Source organism: Mus caroli, chromosome 5, assembly GCF_900094665.2.
Source record: "Mus caroli chromosome 5, CAROLI_EIJ_v1.1, whole genome shotgun sequence".
Lineage (NCBI taxonomy): Eukaryota > Metazoa > Chordata > Mammalia > Rodentia > Muridae > Mus > Mus caroli.
The window spans coordinates 58,316,819-58,334,650 of NC_034574.1; the positions used below are offsets into that span (position 1 = coordinate 58,316,819).

Genomic DNA, 17,832 nt, shown 5'->3' on the forward strand with positions numbered 1-17,832 from the left:
AGGCAGCTGTAATCTCAGAGAAGGCTCCATACCTCCTTCCCCCAGCATGTGGCATATGCACATACAAGCACCTACACATACACAAAAGAAAACGCTACACATACACAAAGAAAACGCTGCATATATAGATTAGACAGAATCTCTATCAAAAAAAAAAAACAAGACAAAACAAACCATTTTCTTTGCCTTCAGTAGCTCTCCTAACATGAAATATTCTTTTATTTTTCTAATAGCATTTTATTCACTATCAACCACACACTGTAATTGTTAGGGGAAAATCAGACAGGACACACATTGTTTGGCAATCATATTGTTTTCTGTCTTCGTCATCTGTGGTGTTAGTATAAACCTTCTGATTAATTTTGTCTCTCTCACTTCACTTTCTTGGAGTAAAGACTTAAAAGGGAATGGCCAAAGGAAACTCCACGTTTGGAGATGTAAAGAGAATTTCCAGGGATCATTGTTTTGAGGCAAATAGGAGTCACACAGCAGGATGCAGGGAGAATCTGGATGTGGTAGAGCACGGCCACTGTCCCAGATCTCTGTAGGCTGAGGCAGGAGGATCTTTGGAAGTGAAGGCACGCCAGACTGGGACACATAGTGACACACTGCTGAAAGGGAAAGGAAGGAGTTAGATGCTTGCCGAGCCACGCCCGAGACCCTGGGTTGTTCTCCAGCACCAAGAAGGGTGCATGCGTGTGTGTGCATGCGTGCATGTTGAATGAATGCCTGCATTTGCGTTTTAATCCCCTTTCTACGCTCGCCACTGTATGCCCCATGCAAGTTACTTGGCAGATTCAGTTTAGTCATGAGATGACATATGAACGAGTGCCTCACTGAACGTTCATTATTTTAAAATGACCCAGACACCGGAGGAAAGCCACCTGGCCTGAGTTTGCACTCCTGTGAAAAAGATGCTCAGGCCTGCTATTTCCCTGCACGTGGCTTTGATTCTAAAAGGAGGGCAAATTAACTAGAGGATTGTTCCTTAATTAAACATGGAAAGGAAACTGTGAGCCATGGATGATTGTCGAGGACGAGTGCACATTTCGGTAGAGCGACTTGGAACTCTGCTTTTGACGTCATACTGCCGTTCATGTCATGCTAATTGTCACGAGGTTTACGTTACTTTATAGAAAACCCCACAAACCTCTTTTTCCCCCTTATTTCAGATTAACCACAGCAATGTGCAATGAAGTAGCCTCCTTATCGAAGAAGTTTACAAATTCTTTAACCACTGTTGGGGTAAGAATACAATTTGGGTCATTTTCTTACATTGTTGAGGGAAGTGGAGCTGTGAGGAGAAGTCAGGACTATGACACTTTTTGGCACAATTCCACAATCACAGCTGTGTCATTCCGTTTTTCTAAAATCAGGCTGAGGTCCCCTCTTTAAGCACCACTAGCCTAGAGCTCCCCTCTGCCTTGGGCACAGACTCCAGTCTGCTGTCTGCCTGGGCTGTAGACTCCAGTCTGCTGTCTCAGACATCATCTGGACTGTGGTGAGTGGTCAGATCTCCGTGGACCTCGCCTTATTCATATATCAAAAGAAAGGGTGTGAAAGGAAGGGACCTTTCCTTAGCTTGTTGTCTATCTTCACATTACTCAAGAATCTCTATTAAAATAACTATCTTTAAATATTATTGTTCAGTATTATCCTCAGTCTAAATAAGCCACATATGATAAGAATTTCAAAGAAAAAGGTGTTGTCAATTAACATCTAAGTGTTTCTGCTCTTAAGATAATAGCTGTGAAATATTGCATATATTTCAATGTGTGGCTTCTGAATACCTATCTCGGTTGTGCCCTTTTCTGTCCCAGGTAGCCCTTGTGGGCTGGGGAAATGGCTTAGCCGATGAAGGATTTCATGTGCAAGTTTGAGATTCTGAGTTCAGATCCCCTGAGTGTGCCTGTAATCTCAGTGCTCTGGAGGAAGACGAGGGGCTTCCCCAGAACAAGATGGCTTGCTGGAGGAGTAGCTAAATGGGCTAGCTCTAGGTTCAGCAAGAGACCTTGTCTCAGTAAATAAAGAAGAGTGTGATAGAGGAAGACACCGAGCATCAACCTCTGCCTCTATATATGTGTGCACACACATGCATGCAAACATGTGTGATTCCCCCATACTACACATATATACATGGGGGATGATGAAACCAATTGTTTTATAAAGCCCCACCTTAGTAGAGAAGGAAGAGCCTAAGTGGGAAACAGTCCTCTTTTATCTTCCTACTTCTAAAGCCCCTAGATGCAAGATCTGACTCTTTCCCAGAGACACAGGAAACAGGCTTTAGTTGGGGTATTTACAATTGCAATGTACAGTTTCAGTTTCCTAGGAATGACCGGAAGTCTGAAACCAGGGCTATGCTCTCTCTGAGGCCTCTGGGGGTGGGTTATAGATGGCTCAGATAAAGGGATGCTTTATGGAAGTTGGTGGAAGACTGTGAACAGCTCTGGGGACCCAGCGACAGAGAAACAATCTGTCTCATCTTTGTTTGTTTGTTTGTTTGTTTTCGAGACAGGGTTTCAGGGTTTCTCTGTATAGCCCTGGCTGTCCTGGAACTCACTCTGTAGACCAGGCTGGTCTTGAACTCAGAAATTCACCTGCCTCTGCCTCCCAAGTGCTGGGATTAAAGGCGTGCGCCACCACTCCCGGCTCTGTCCCATCTTTCACATTCCTTTTTCTGAGTCAGAAGATTCAGAAGACCACCAGCATGGGTCAGACAGCAGATGACCACCTTGATGTCACTCCGCTGTGACTGGGGGCAAGATGGTGGCATCTAGACCTGCATAGCTGCTGTGTGTAACTGCACTGTAGGCAAAGAGCAGTTCTTAAAAGAAATGAGATACCTGTCCCCCATATGTCCGCTAAGTGAGCCTATGGATAAAGGGTGAGTTGTGGGCCACTAACCCATTCTGCTGTCAAGTCTGGTTTGCTCATTCTATCTTGGGCTTACCTAGTTTAGGTTTTCAGCAAGGCCATATCGTCATCGGTAAGCAGAGTGATGGGGAGATGGAAGCCATTGATAGATGGCTATCAGTCATTGACATATTGATATGGAAGCACGTCCCTCGACTTCAAGTTACTCGATGATAGGCTTTGGTGGGAATGGTGGGTTCCTATAACAGTGCGAGGGCTTGCCTCATCAATTCAGGTTCCAAGCTCTTCTGTTGCGTCTCCCCACTTTCTACAGTTCGATATCTGAGGACCCCAAGTGGCAGAGAGAGAAGCTGATGCACTCGGGCCTCTCCATTGACCTCCCAGCTCCCCCATCAGCAGCCTGCCACGCTTTAGACCAGAAATAAACAACTGTTTGGTGCCCCGGGACTGTCTGTGGGTTTTTATAGGATTTGCATTGAATAGTTTTTTCTCCTGGAGTGAGTAATATTTGTGACACAGTTTTCTTCTCCTTGTACCATATCAGACTCTAGCATAGTGCTTCCCAAAGCACACACACCGACCACCTGGAGACCTTGTTAAAATGCAGATTCTCATTCAGCCAGTCTGTGTGAGAACAGGGATTCTGCATTGTTAATTAGCCCTAGGGTGACCGAGCCAAGGTCTTTCCTGAGCCAAGGTCCACACTGGCTGAGCCAAGTTTCTGGCAGGTGGGTATGTGCGCGGACTTACAATCGTGCACATACCCAAACACGAGTGTGAACGTCCTCAAGCACAGACACCAGCAAATGTGTGTTGTCCACTTGGAGACAGTGAAAGCTACATCTGAAATGGAGCTCACCGCACACCACAAAGCCCCCGGTCTGCAGCTCTGAAGTATCATTTACATTCATCATTGTTTCTGGTCTCCAAAGCAGCCATTATTCATAACTTGAAGCTAATGAGTGTGCATTGCTCTCCAGGCTCCCTTTAAATGGTTCGCATAGCTCATCGACTCTGAAAACCGATGTGGTCTTCCTGGCCTCGTTTTGATTGTATCTTAGAGGTTTATTGATAATCACATAAACATGAAAGCAAATGCTATCATGGATTTTCTGGTTACTTACTAAAGTGACTTGAGTGTTTGGAGAGGTTCTTCCTCACCCCTTCTAAGACTCCATTGTGGTTTCCTAATGCCAGCCAAGGAAGGCTTCTCTGGGAAGACAGACTTAATTCATATGCTTTTGTTTGCTTGCCACAGAGCCTTCCAGGTACAGTAAGGGAACCCAGCCGACTAAGATTGCCCCATTAAAGATTCATTGCTGTAGGGGTCTGTTGAGCGGTTTAGATAGGGAAGCCTGCTGATTGACAGCCGAATAATATAACTAAGGATAACAATCATCTCTCCCTTTTGGAGCCCCTGAAACGGGGATTCATTCTCCACGCGGTACACATACACTTGGGATTCTCAAACCTGGATCTACAGACCTACTTGAAAGTTCTAGTTAAGAACGCCCTCACCGTGTCGCTCCTCTGGAGATAACCTACAGTACTTGTGCTCACGGGTGAGGTGGGGGAAGAGGGAGAGAGGGGAACAAAGAGAACAAAAGAAGAGCAGGCAGACTAGTAGGATACATAAGTGGAGGACTGGAAATTTTGAGGCCAAAAAAATGAAACAACAACAATAATAATGTTTCAGGGGCTGGAGAGTTGACTCAGTAGTTAAAGCATGAACTGCTCTTGCAGAGAACCCAGGTTCAGTTCCCAATACCCACATATTACATATTAAAGGTCATGACTGTCTATAATTTTAGGTTCAGAGACTCCAATGCCCTCTTCTAGCCCCTGAGGGCACCTGAACTCACATGCACATACCCTACACCAACATATACATGTAATTAAAAATAAATAGAATAAGCCGGGCATGGTGACGCACACCTTTAATCCCAGCACTCGGGAGGCAGAGGCAGGTGAATTTTTGAGTTTGAGGCCAGCCTGGTCTACAGAGTGAGTTCCAGGACAGCCAGGGCTATACAGAGAAACCCTGTCTCAAAAAGCCAGATAAATAAATAAATAAATAAATAAATAAATAAATAAATAAATAAATTTCTTAAGAATAAGAATCTCAGAAAGCTATACAAATGCCTTAATTAAAATGTGCAGTGAGGCACAGCACATGTCTGTAATCTCAGCCTTTGGAAGCATGAGGCAGGAGGATCATGAGTTTGGGCTAGTCTGGGCTACACAAAAACCAAAAAGATTTTTTTTTAACACAATAATAAAGATCATGACAAATTTACCATCAACATTGTAACCCTAGCTGATCTGGATGTGGATGGTGTCAGGCAGATTGGGCAAGCAGAAGATAGGACCCAATCAGCTACCAGCTTCCCACCACTGAAAAAAGTCTACATTTCTAGCAATGTGAACTCACGTAAATTGCTCAACTTCCTGATTGCTGTTTCTTCATCCAGCTAGCTAGCGCCTAGGCTTACTGCAGCACCAAGCTCCTCCTAGGGTTGCTGGTAGAATTAGAAATTGCATAAGGAAGGTGCAGCCGCCAAGCACACTTCTTCCTCTAAGACATTCCTCTACAAAGTGGTGCCTTATATTTGATGTGCTAAGCCTTGAGGCCCTAATCCGTCAATTTCATACTTTCAATTTCACAGAGCAACAAGAAGGCTGAAGTCCTTAACCCCATGATCAATAGTGTGTTTTTAGAGGTAAGTAGCCCCCAGAGAGAAAGTACTCCAAATCAAAGTGAATGTTACAGCTATGTTCTTTTTTTTCTCTTTTCTTCCTCCCAGTCAGCAAGTGTTATTGGAATTCTAAATCTAATCGTCAACAGTCTAACAGTCTTTGTGTGTGTGTGTGGGTGTGGGTGTGTGTCCATTTCTGTAGCTCAGCCAGCTGTAAAGTGTCTGGTAGAGCAGCAATGCCTAATTTCCAAGAATTCCTAATTATAAAAGGAAATGCTAAGCTTGCAGGCTATTTCCGGCCACCATTTACCGCCCCCCCCCCCCAGCAGACACAGATTTTTGCTGCCAAGTTTGACACTGTGATTATTGGCTGCAATGGAGGATTATTACCCACTGGTGATTTTCATAAAAACAGGCATTTCCCTTCGTTCACGAGAACTTTTAGTAGAGCTGAGTCTAAGTTCCAGGTTAGCGAAACTGCTGCGGAACGCCTGCCCATTCAGTGGCAAGCATAGAGTCCCCACGAGAGAGGACGCACTGCCTGCCCTGCCTGCTCACTAGGACTTGGTAGCAACAGCAACTGCCCAGATGGAAGGCTATCCCAGCACTGCTGTGGCTCTGCAGAAGACGAACCCAGTGATGTAAGAGAGAAGCAGTCCAAGATGCATTCCTGGTCTTGGAGCATGGGCGCTGTGTCCTGCATTTGAGCAGTGGAGGAGGATCTTCCATTAGAGACCTTGCACATGGGGGAGCCACAGGGGCTATGGGTCATGGGCAAGGCCCAATGCCATTGTCTTCACATTTGGATGGCAAGAGTAAGCTCTGGAGAGATTACATAACCTCAGAACTGGTGGCAACATTGCTGGGAACTGTGTCTCATTGTTAAGCAAAGCAGTCCATGGACCAAACCTAATCAAGTGGTGGCAGTGAGTATCATTGCTTAGGACACGGTCTTGCAATGGACTCAACCATAAGGGGCAGGAACTGTAGGGACAAGCCCAGTGGAACAGACACAGCTAGTAGAAACCCTGGAAGGCAGAGGCAGGAGGATGGTGAGTTCAAGGCCAACACAAACTATATAGTAAGTTTCAGTCTCACTTCTTATTCTCCCACCCCAGATCTCTGTCATGGCTGCCAGATTAAACATGTACATTAGCACATTAATTTAACATACTTGTGCACCACAAACATGGCACCCAATAATAAGCCGCTGGCCAATACCCATTCTAGATACCCTCCCTAAACTTCACTGGCCACTTTTACAGTAATCTCTCCAGGGCACTCTACGTGGAGCTTTCTGTAAATGGTTTAGACCCTAGCCTCCTCTGTCCTGTGATTTCAGGACCACAGGGTTGACCTGAGAAAGGGATAGATAATACTGGCCATGTGGGGCCATGAGTCTACACATACTCATGTCCCTTAAAAGCCCATGGAAATGATTTGTCTCAATTTGAATGAGGGCCTTTTGTTAACTTACATAGTTGAGATCTGGGCACACTCCATCCAAAAACATGTGTTTACATTTGCTGCAAGTGCAGACATTCTGAGAATTCTATGATATTGTTGTGCTTCCTTCACCTCCGAGGAAAAGGATATTGTTAGGGCTGGAGAGATAGATGGCTCAGCAGTTAAGAGCACTGGCTGCTCTTCCAGAGGACCAGAGTTCAATTCCCAGCAACCACATGGTGGCTCACAACCATCTGTAATGGGATCTGATTCCCTCTACTTGTGTACATTAAGGCAGAGCATATATATATATATATATATATATATATATATATATATATAAAACATATATACATATATATTATATATGAGAGAGAGAGAGAGAGAGAGAGAGAGAGAGAGAGAGAGAGAGAGAGAAGAGAATAAGAATGTTGCTATATGGTGACAGCCATCGAGACTAAACTATGAAAATACCCTCAGCTCTGTTTTCCTTCTTGCAGGGCTCCAATAGCACCACATATGTGCAGGACGCCCTCCAGCTGCTGCTCCCGGTACTGCAGGTCTCCCACATTCGCACCAGCTGTTTGAAAGCTACAGCGCAGCCAGATTCCAGCTAGTTCAATAGCAGGTCACATCTCTTCACTACATACCATTTCAAGGCAACGGACGTCTACGTCACTGGCCAGACCATTTGAGGACACTACAAGCAATTTTTGCACAGTTTTGAAAATACAGAGAGTTAAAATTTCTCTTAATGTATACTGTTTTATCAATAATTATGTTTTCTTTATATTAACTTAAACTTGTACTTGTTCTATTGAAGTTTTCCTTTAATTTGCAGTTCATTCACAAATATATCTGTTTTCCTGGTCAACCAGACTATATTTAGAAATTCATAGAGAGAACCTAGATTTTTGTTCAGCTTTGAAATGTCTACCTTTCTATGCCCTATTTTTCTCAAACGTGGCTTTAAGTGAGTTCTTATACTGAACTTCATTTAATTGCATAAACATCATAAGCAAAAACAATGCTACTTATTTGGTTTTAAAAGGGACATAAATATCTTTATAAATATCACTATGTAGATCAGGCTAGCCTAAAACTCACAAAGATCTGCCTGCCTCTGCTTCCCAAGAACTAGGATTAAAGGTGTGCACAATGATACCTGCCTGCCCTGAAGAAGTATTTTAGTTTAGGGTGTGTGGGGGCAAAATTATAAAGCTGAGAATCATTTCAACAGAAAACTTAAGGGGTTTTAGCCAGGTAGAAACCCCGACCTGCATTTCAAAAATACCCACTAACCTGATCACACACATGGTAGCAGCAAAGGGTGGAAAGTCATAAGTTGGCCAAGTGGGGTACTGATCCAGGGAGATGCATCAGAGACCTTGCAAGGAGCAGTGGTACTGAACCTGGGCTCTTCTGAGATGCATCTGTTCTTTCCAGGAGGAGGTTCTCTGGCATGCTTCTGTTTGAGACCATCACTGACATCCCTACCAGTAATGTCCAAAATAGTCATGCCCAGTGGCTTATCCCAGGACAAGTGATGCCTGCAGTCTTGAAAGGGAGAAAATCCCTCCTTTTTATTTGCTTTGTTCCTGTGATAGAAGCCACTGCGTCTGTCCCCTGTGGGCCAAGTAGATATCTGAATTCTTTCAGTAGAATTTTTGTGTGACTGTGTTTTGTTTTTCAGCTGTATATCTCCTGAAACAACCAAATAAAAACTCAAGAACAATTTATTTGCAACCTAGAAAAATTAAATCCATAAAGGTGTGGCATTTCTCCTTTCCTGACCTCCGGAATGTTTCTGATGTTAAGTATGGTGGTGATTCACTGTTGACCATATCACAGTCACCTCTATGAATTCTATAATTTTTAAGTATAGAGCAGAAGAAATAATCTAGATTTATAATTTTCACATCAGAGGGATTTGTACACTAACTAGAAATACGAAAGGAAAACAAATACCTCCAAGGCTTTAGATTCTCAGACTTAAGTCTCTCAGCTGTCAGTGCTGGGGCAGTGGCTCAGCAGGCAAAGTGTTGAGAAAGCATAATGACCAGAGTTAGACTCTCCAGCATGGACGTAAAGTCTGCGCACACACCTGTAATCCCAGCAGTGGGAGGTAGAGACAGGAGGATCCCTGGGGCTCACCGGCCAGCCAGTGTAACCAACTGATGAGCTCCAAGTTCAGTGAGTGTTATGGTTCGTATATGCTTTGCCCAGGGAATGGCTCTATTAGAAGGTGTGGCCCTGTTGGAGTAGGGTATCATTGTGGGTGTGGACTTTAAGACCCTCCTTCTAGCTGTCAGAACTCTCAGCTCCTCCTGCACTCTGCCTGCCTGGATGCCGCCATGTTCCTACCTTGATGATAATGAACTGAACCTCTGAACCTGTAAGCCAGCCCCAACTAAATGTTGTCCTTGTAAGAGTTGCCTTGGTCATGGTGTCTGCTCATAGCACTGAAACCTTAAGACAGTGAGAGACCCAGAGTCAAAAGAAAATGACAAGAAAAACAGTAGAGGAAGATAGCCAAGGTACACGGTGGCCAACTCAGACACACACACAGGCACAAGGACCTGCAGAAATATGTGTGTATACCACACACATACCTGAAAGAGAAGATCAAAACGCAAGGCACTGTAGGCCTGTAATAACAGCACTCAGGAGGCAAGGCAGGGAGATTAGAAGTTCAAGGTCATCTTCGGCCACATAGCAAGTTCAAGGCCAGGCTGGGCTACCCGAGGTCCCATCTTTAAAACGCTACCTAGATGTTTGCTGTACATCTAGTGTACAGCAAAAGAATTTTAATTATAAAACAAAGTTTAAAACAACATTAAAATAATAGATTCAAAGTAAGCGATATTATTGACATTTTATTTTTTTATGAAAAAAAAAAGCATCCAAGGTTGCCAAGTCGAGACATGAACTGAAACGATTCTGTGATCTATGTCCTGTAAATTCAACTGTTTAAGAGAGAACAGTCATTGACTACAGACCCATTGTCTAGGATTCCTCTCAGTCCTGGCTTCCACCATCACCTTGAAATAATTGCTGCTTTGCTTTGCTTTAAAACCTGTCAAAACACATGATCCAGACCTGGGGAAATGTGAATCTATTCCTGAATGAATGATTTAGCAGGCTTACTGTGGAACTTTGTTATTCCTTCAATAATACTTTACATAAACTGGGTTTATTGCACTGTACACAATTACCCTGAACAAGCAATGCCTGATTTTTGCATCAAGTACAACATAAATTCTGGTCTAAATAATGAATATAGCCCCAAGTCTGTGCCTTATTAAATAAAAAGCATCCAAAGCCTTTCCAAATTCAAAGTAAAAAGCATTCAAGAAAACATTGCTTCGGGGTACTGACACACACAGATGCAAAGGACAAACCGAGTCCCAGACCCGGAAGGACAGGCCTAAGTTGGCATTCTCGGCCCTGTGAACAGCAATGTGTGCTTCGTCTGGGTGGCATACACACGGCTGGACACAAGCTCAGAGTTAAAGGAGCATGTGACTCACTGAAGCTGTGACCAAAGGAAGCCACACACACCAACTAAGAAACGGCACACCTCAGACACAGAGCAAGGGGACCAGGAGTGTCTCCATACTTCTGTGTCCTGGCAGAAACATCGTAAGGAAGGAACAAGTTCTTTGTTAATAGATTTCAGCCGTCATAATGGAGATGATAATGGACAGCTCGTGGCTGCGGGAGCCTGTGGCAGAGACTGTTCACATCACCACAGATCAGAGAGCTGAGAGTCCAATAGGATCTAGGACCACTTCAAAGGTCCCCAATGACCGGTTTTCAACAACTAGCTCTTCCATTCCTCACACCACACCTAAAGCTCCCAGGGCCTCAGGAAAAAAAAAAAAGGCACCACCAATTGGGGAACAAGCTTTCAAAAAGAAACCCGGGGTGGAGTGGGTGCACCTTTAATCCCAGCACCTGGGAAGCAGAAGCAGGTGGATTTCTGAGTTCGAGGCCAGCCTGGTCTACAAAGTGAGTTCCAGGACAGCCAGGGCGCGATACAGAGAAACCCTGTCTCAAAAAAACAAAAAACAAAAAAAAAAAAAAGAAAGAAAGAAAGAAAGAAAGAAAGAAAGAAAGAAAGAAAGAAGAAAAGAAAAAGAAAGAAAGAAAGAAACATCAACAATGTGCTGGCTGAAGGAAAATACAAATGACCAGAAAAAGCCCCAGTGCAGGAAGCAAAGGCATCCTTGAGAAAGAAATCAGCTGCTCTGAAATGCTTACGATTCCAGAGACGCACCGCACCGTCTGTGCTGGCTGGCCTCGCTGCACCCGTTTGAGAAACAAAACCAGGAAGGGTCCTCTCAAATTTACAAACTGTTGAAATAGCCATTGCATTTCTCTTTGTCCTAAAGAAGTGCTGTGTGTGTGCTCACACACGCACACACGCACACACGCACACACGCACACATGCACGCACGAGCTGAACAGATAAGGCTAGTCATGCTACACAACTTCAAATGGTGGTTAATTTTGTAAAAGTAATTACAGAGCCAAACTGGAGTGGATTTTGGGGTTTTGGTTTTTGCTTTTTGCTTTTCTTTTCTTTCCTTCTTTCTTTTTCTTTCTCTTTTTGATAATAAAGAAATTGCTCTTTGATCCTTTCTTTAAGCATGCCCTGTATGCTAATGTTCAGACCCAGGCTTCAACCTGGTTCCTTAAATTACCACGGTTGTAAAGGCACTTCAGTAAAGATGGTACTGAAAAATCCATCTTAGAATGGCAATCCCATCCTGATTTTGTAGTTGATTAGAATTCACATTGCCACTGGAGTGGCTTCAAACCAGACACTCTTCTCATGAAACAAAATAAAGGAGGGGTTAATGTGTGTTTTATTTTATTTTCTGGACCATCTCATTTCATAGACCGGTTTATATTTGTTTCCTATATGTTCACAGGTCTGAAGAAAGGCATGGTTTTCTTCGATTTCTATCTTCCATCCTATATTCTCCACTTTCTAGTTAAATCATGACAACCTACACAGTGAGAATATGTTGATGTTATTTCTACTAGTTCAACTGTCAGAAGTCGTCACAGATTGGGCATAAAGAGAGCGTAGAGGGTTGGGATTTTGTGTTGGGAATTGAACTAAATCCACCATTGTCTGGATCACAGAGGATTTTTCTCGGCATGAGCCATCAGCCAAGAAGCAATAGAATTATGTCAGCCTGTCGTGACTGCGACTCACCCGACTGGCATGCCTCTTGTATTAGTCTCCGGGGAAGTTTCACCTGAAAAGAATAATAGATGGATGTCTTTGATGCCTTCGCTGAGTGCAGAAATTTGGGGTGATCCAGAGCTGATCTATCTTCCTGCCCTGTGCGTTCAACTGGCAGGCTTCTCAGATGCGATTTGGATGGAAAAGGCAGTACAGAAGCCAAGGCCAGATGGGTGAAACCTTGGCAAAAAGCTAAGCTAAGCCCTTGAGTCCTTGCCATCTTTATCCTGCCTCTCACAGGATTTTTTTTAACTGTCATTAAGTACACAGTTCTCAGGATCAGTTTTTTTTTACCAATCTGCCCGGCTTTTTCCCTCTCTCTAATTTCCTTTCCCCATTTACCAGAGAAACATCCACTCAGAATTTCAACTGTGATCGCTCATATGTACTTGCCATATGCTGGGCTGTGTGTTTAGTGTTTAAGGCGTGGTTCCATTAAATGTTCACAATCACCCGTGTTGTGTTAGGGGAAAAAAAGATAAGGAAGGAAGGAATATGTTTGCTGGAGGTGTAGTCAGGTGTGAGGGAAGGGGGTACCTCTGCAGGCCCATGCTGAGGCATCCCTTCCCTCTGCGGGGCCAGTCACATGACAGTACAGTATAGAATAGAGTTTCTTCAGGGCATGGGGAGGGGAGCTGAGAGGGTAGTAGAGACAGAGAGAGACAGAGAGAGACAGAGAGAGAGAGAGAGATAGAGAGAGAGAGAGAGAGAGAGAGAGAGAAGTTGAGGCCAGCCATGAGCATGTGGAGAGAGAGGGAAAAAGAGAATGGGGGAGGGGGAGAAGGGGGAGGGGGTGAGAAGGCAAGAGCAAGAGAGAGGAGGGGACAAACAGCCCCTTTTATAGTGAGTCAGGCACACCTGTCAGTTGCCGGGTAACTGTGGGGCGGAGCTTAGACAAAATGCTAACAACCCGATTGGAAGCTGGGTGGTTATAATTATAATCCCCACCACAAGAACAAAAACAGAGACTCAAGACAAGTTAGGTAACTGGCCCAGAGCTGCATGAGCAACAACGGAACTGGAATTTGAACCCAGGACAGTCTGACCTCACTAGCTAGCTGTTTGAACAAGTTAGAACCACCTAAGAGGAAAGCCACTATTGGCTTTAGGGAGATCTGAATGCTCGGGTTTCGAGGCTTAGGCACTGTGGAAGCCTCAGGGTAGGTATACAACTGAAAGCTTCAGTTGTATGCTTTGCTTGTTCTCCTGCAGCTGAGAACAAACGGGGACTAAAGAGAGTAGACTGGAGTCCGTGGGGTCACCTGGTCCCTTGGGTGGCTCCCACCACAGCTTTGTTCTCCGTTCTCAGACATTTACACTAAGCAGCTCAGCGGCCCTGTCCTCTCCGTTTCCTCTTCCCTCCCTGTCTCCTCCATGCCAGGGAAGCCAGTCTGTAACCAGCACCATCCCTGAGCACTGAATACTCTCCTTGCTTCCTGGAGCGTGGCGGTTTTTAATGTTCTCCCCGCCTTAAAGATCACAGCCTTGTCTAGACTAGCTTTAAGCTTGTGTCTTCACAAAGTTCCACAAGAGTCTGAGAAACATTCTAAAAAAAAAAAAAAATGCTGGCTGACGCCTCCTGCTCCCTGGACTTGGCACTGGCACCGCGGCCAAGAGACAATGGTGGTGGTGACTGCGGCGATGGTGGTGACGATCGATGAAATAATGGTAATAAGCATTTAATTACTTCTTGCATTTCAGATACCCGGAGTAAGCACTCGGCCTCCAGTCTCATTTAATCCCCAACTCTAATCTCATAGATAGCTACAGCTACTATCATATCCATTTACAGCTGAAAAGCTCAATCTGAGGTAAAATTAGCTGCCTATGATCATCCAACTCCTAACTGCGAGACTAGGGATTCCTATCCCAGCCATAAATAAAATGCTGGACAGAGCTCAAGGACAGGCCAGATACCCGACAATAAAAGAAAATACAAATACGTGTCCCTTTGTTCTCTCATTGACTGAGATCTTTGCTTCTAATAACACTTGAATATCCATCTCTGTATCCCGTAGCCTCCAGCAGAGCACTGTGGCACTGTGTCCCCACAAGTGCCTTAGCGCCCAGGAGTCACTTGCACCTCCCATTCTCCCTCATTGTCCTCATGGTATGACCCTCTAATGCTAAGAGACCCATTGGTCACTGGAAACTCAGATTGTCTCTTGTTGACAGTGATGTTGTGACAGGAAAGTCTGGTGTCTCTGGACAAAGTAAGGAGGGGAAGCAGTTCACTGCTGGGGACTAACACAGGGTGATAATGCAAAATGGTGAACTGCAGGACAGACTTAGGCCATTTCTCTGTCAGTAAAAGGCAGTTGTGGCACATGTCTTTAATTCCAGCACTCGGGAGGCAGAGGCAGGCGGATTTCTGAGTTTGAGGCCAGCCTGGTCTACAGAGTGCGTTCCAGGACAGCCAGGGCTATACAGAGAAACCCTGTCTTGAAAAAAATAAAACAAAACATAACAACAACAACAACCAAAAACAAAAACAAAACCAAAAACAACCAAAAAAAAAAAAAAAAGCCTTTGATACCCGAGAGCTGTTGAGGCTTAATCTGTTGCTATGTATTGTAATGTTAGGTTCTATACAGAAGTTTTAGCTGCTAACAAGTGAATTCTCACCTTTACCAGCTTTTCTTGTGCAAACCTTGTTCCTTAATTTAAAACTATAGGTTAAAAATAAATGGCTACAGCCAACTACTGGAAGGATTTGAGGTAGGCAGGTTTGGAGTTACCTGGTTGGGGGTTTCAGAAAGGAGGAAGAAGAAGGACACAGGAGAGGGGGGCAGGAAGCTGCCGGGAGAGAAGATGGACTGTGAGCACATGGCCAGGAGAAAGAGCAAGTATCTGGGGTACATTGCTGGGGAGGCACCCAGGCCAGCGGTTAGAAAAGAAGATTAAGTGTGACCCGCCCCCAGTAAGTTTAAGTGTGCCCCCCTGCCTGCTCATTTTCTCTAAGGGCATCTCTAAGTAATGGCCTCTGTGTCCTCTGTGTCCAGTCTACTCTGCCTGACATTGGAATGTGATTTCCACAGGCCAGCATTTTTCATTGTTTTGCTCTCTGTTGCAGTCCCAGCACCTTACTTAGCACCTAACTGGCCTTCAGTGATTTCTCCTTGGAATTCACCCTTTGAGGCGCCTGTCAAGACTTTAAAGTAGGATTAACTGTAATAAATATTAGGTTAACTATGAAATGTTGTGAAACCATTAAAAAAAGAAGAAGGAGAACCAAAAGAATGAACTGTCCCTCTGTACTGTCCAGTTGCTAGGTGGACAAGCAGTTCTAGGTTAGTTACATAAATGAACATGAATATGTGTTCAGAGCACATTACACACAAACACACAAAACTGTAAAAACCACGGAGGCAGTGGAATGAAACAAGTGAGCGAGCATAGCAGAATTTGACACAATCATGCTAAAGGACTCCAGCCCAGTTTGTAAGTTAAATTCAAACTTTTTAAATAATGTATTTTTAAACGTGTATGAGTGTTTTACCTAATGTGTGTCTGTGTATCAATCACATGCATGCCTGGTGTTGGAAGAAGCCAGAAGAGGCTAAGACCCCCTGGGAATGGAGTTACAGACAGCTGTGAGCTGCCATGTGGGTGCGGGGATTGAACCCGGGTCCTCCAGAATGCTATTAACCACTGAGTCATCTCTCCAGCCCCAAGCCGTTAAGACTTTTCAATAAAAATGTATTAATGGGTGAATTAATAGAAGTACATTTAATAATCAAGAGGGTCTAAATAAATTGCTTCTCATAAGGAGGTGAACTGATAAGTCTTATCAGATAAGAAAACTATGAAATACACAGATTAGTTTTAATGAGAATAGAAGTATCTGGGAGTGTCTCCAATCTGAGTTCCTTATGTGCTTTCAGGGCTGATGGTGATGACTAAGCACATCTGCCCTTGACTTTCTCAGGACAGTGCAAACCAGGGTTCTAAATGCAAAACTTCTAAAGATTATGCTGATTAAACAGAGAACGAGGGCATTTCTGTCTCATCGGAAAAGTCTTAGCCAGATGCTCTCTCTCGTCATCCTTCTCAGCCTGACTGGTGGTGGGACCTGTAACGACTACAGAAGCAATCTCAGACACTTCTGGAGAGAAATGCCCAGCCAACGAATTGACTCGGTGCTTTGGAGTTGCTAGCTTGATGCCCAGATGCAGATCATGTTTGCAAGAGACAGTTTACAATCTGCTCATCTCCACAAATGCAGCACGAGGGCATTCAAATCCCTGCGTCTGCAACTCCTGGCTCTCCCTCTCTAAATTGATGAGAAAGCTGTAGACACAATGGGTCTGGGCTGAATGAATCTGGGACTCTGCTCTGCTCCGCAGCTCAATCGCATTCAAAAGGAGACCAATGAATAGAAAGCACATGACAAACAAATGACCTTCCAGAGCACAGGCTTGTAGTGTCGGGGGCAGAATCTAAACCATTTGGTGCATATAGGGAAGTACTAAATCATTTTGGCCATTCTGTGCCTTTTAAAGCACTTCAGTAACTCATAAGTACTTTCCCACTGCATTATCAAAGTAGAAGTGCTCATCACAACAATGGGAGTCATATTCCCAGCCAATCATATTCACTGGCTTGATGATCGACTTTGATTGGTTACCAAGAAGTCTTGGTCTATTCTGCACTCTCTGAGATCATAGCAAGTCGAGACAGATTAGATAGAGATGTTACAATTCAAATACTATGCATCAGTCACACTTCCATTGCTATAAGCAAAGACCTGACAGAAATAGCTTAACATTGGAAGGACTTATTTGGGCTCACTGTTTCAGAGGATCCTGCCCATGGCTGCTTGGCCCTACACACAGGGTCTAAACATCATGGCTGCAGGATGGTGTGACAGAGTCGAGCCATTCACCCCACAGCTGCCCAGGAAACTAAGGAAAAGAGGGAATGCCAGTGCTCAGCTTCCTCCCCTTTCATTCCATCTGAGCCACAACAGCCACAGCATCCTGCTGCTCACATTCATGTGAGTCTATCCTTTCGTTAATCCTGCCCAGGAGCGATACAGACTCATCCAAAGGTGTGTCTCACCGATTTTAAATCCAGCCAACCTGACAGTATTAACCATCACAGTAGGCATCCTATCCATCTCACTCAAAACCACAGGGTCTCTGGCAAGGAATATAGAGCAAAAACTCACAATTCCCCAAGAGAAATCATGGGCAAACTAACAAGTTTGCTTGCTGAAGAGCACCCAGTGTCCCGCTTGGCTGGTTATTTCCACCTGTGTCTGCTGCAGAGACAAGAGTTGGTCCAGTCACTGCCAATGCACCAGTACCAACGGGGAATCCACATCAAATGGTCTGAAATTGGCAAGCTTAAGGAATGAAAGGCTCATTGGTTTTTAAGAGCAGGAATAAAGCCCTCCATGTATCGCATCCAAATGTTGCCTTTTTTTTTTCTTCTTTGAAGCAGGCCAGTTTTAAAACTGAAACTGAAACAAATTGCAAGATAAAGTTCAGGAGAAAAATCTATTGATTTCCCTGAACCTGTGCTTGTCATTTATTTAATCACAGATCCATCCAG

The 17,832-nt window shown here is 44.3% G+C and overlaps 1 protein-coding gene across 3 annotated transcripts in view; it reads left to right on the forward strand.

Moving 5' to 3' along the window:
* The window catches only part of Fam114a1 (family with sequence similarity 114 member A1), a 71,667-nt gene extending 62,389 nt beyond the window's left edge, over window positions 1-9,278 (forward strand). Inside the window, exons 12-14 of one of the 3 annotated variants that reach the window (XM_021162251.1) lie at window positions 1,173-1,245; window positions 5,544-5,597; window positions 7,520-8,780. In XM_021162251.1, coding sequence (XP_021017910.1) covers window positions 1,173-1,245; window positions 5,544-5,597; window positions 7,520-7,636 — 244 coding nt within the window. In that variant the 3' untranslated portion in view covers window positions 7,637-8,780. Of the gene's footprint in view, window positions 1-1,172; window positions 1,246-3,190; window positions 3,344-5,543; window positions 5,598-7,519 lie in introns of those variants that run through there. The other 2 variants (XM_029477771.1, XM_021162252.2) reach the window with 2 other exon arrangements.
* Window positions 9,279-17,832: the final 8,554 nt, after the last annotated feature.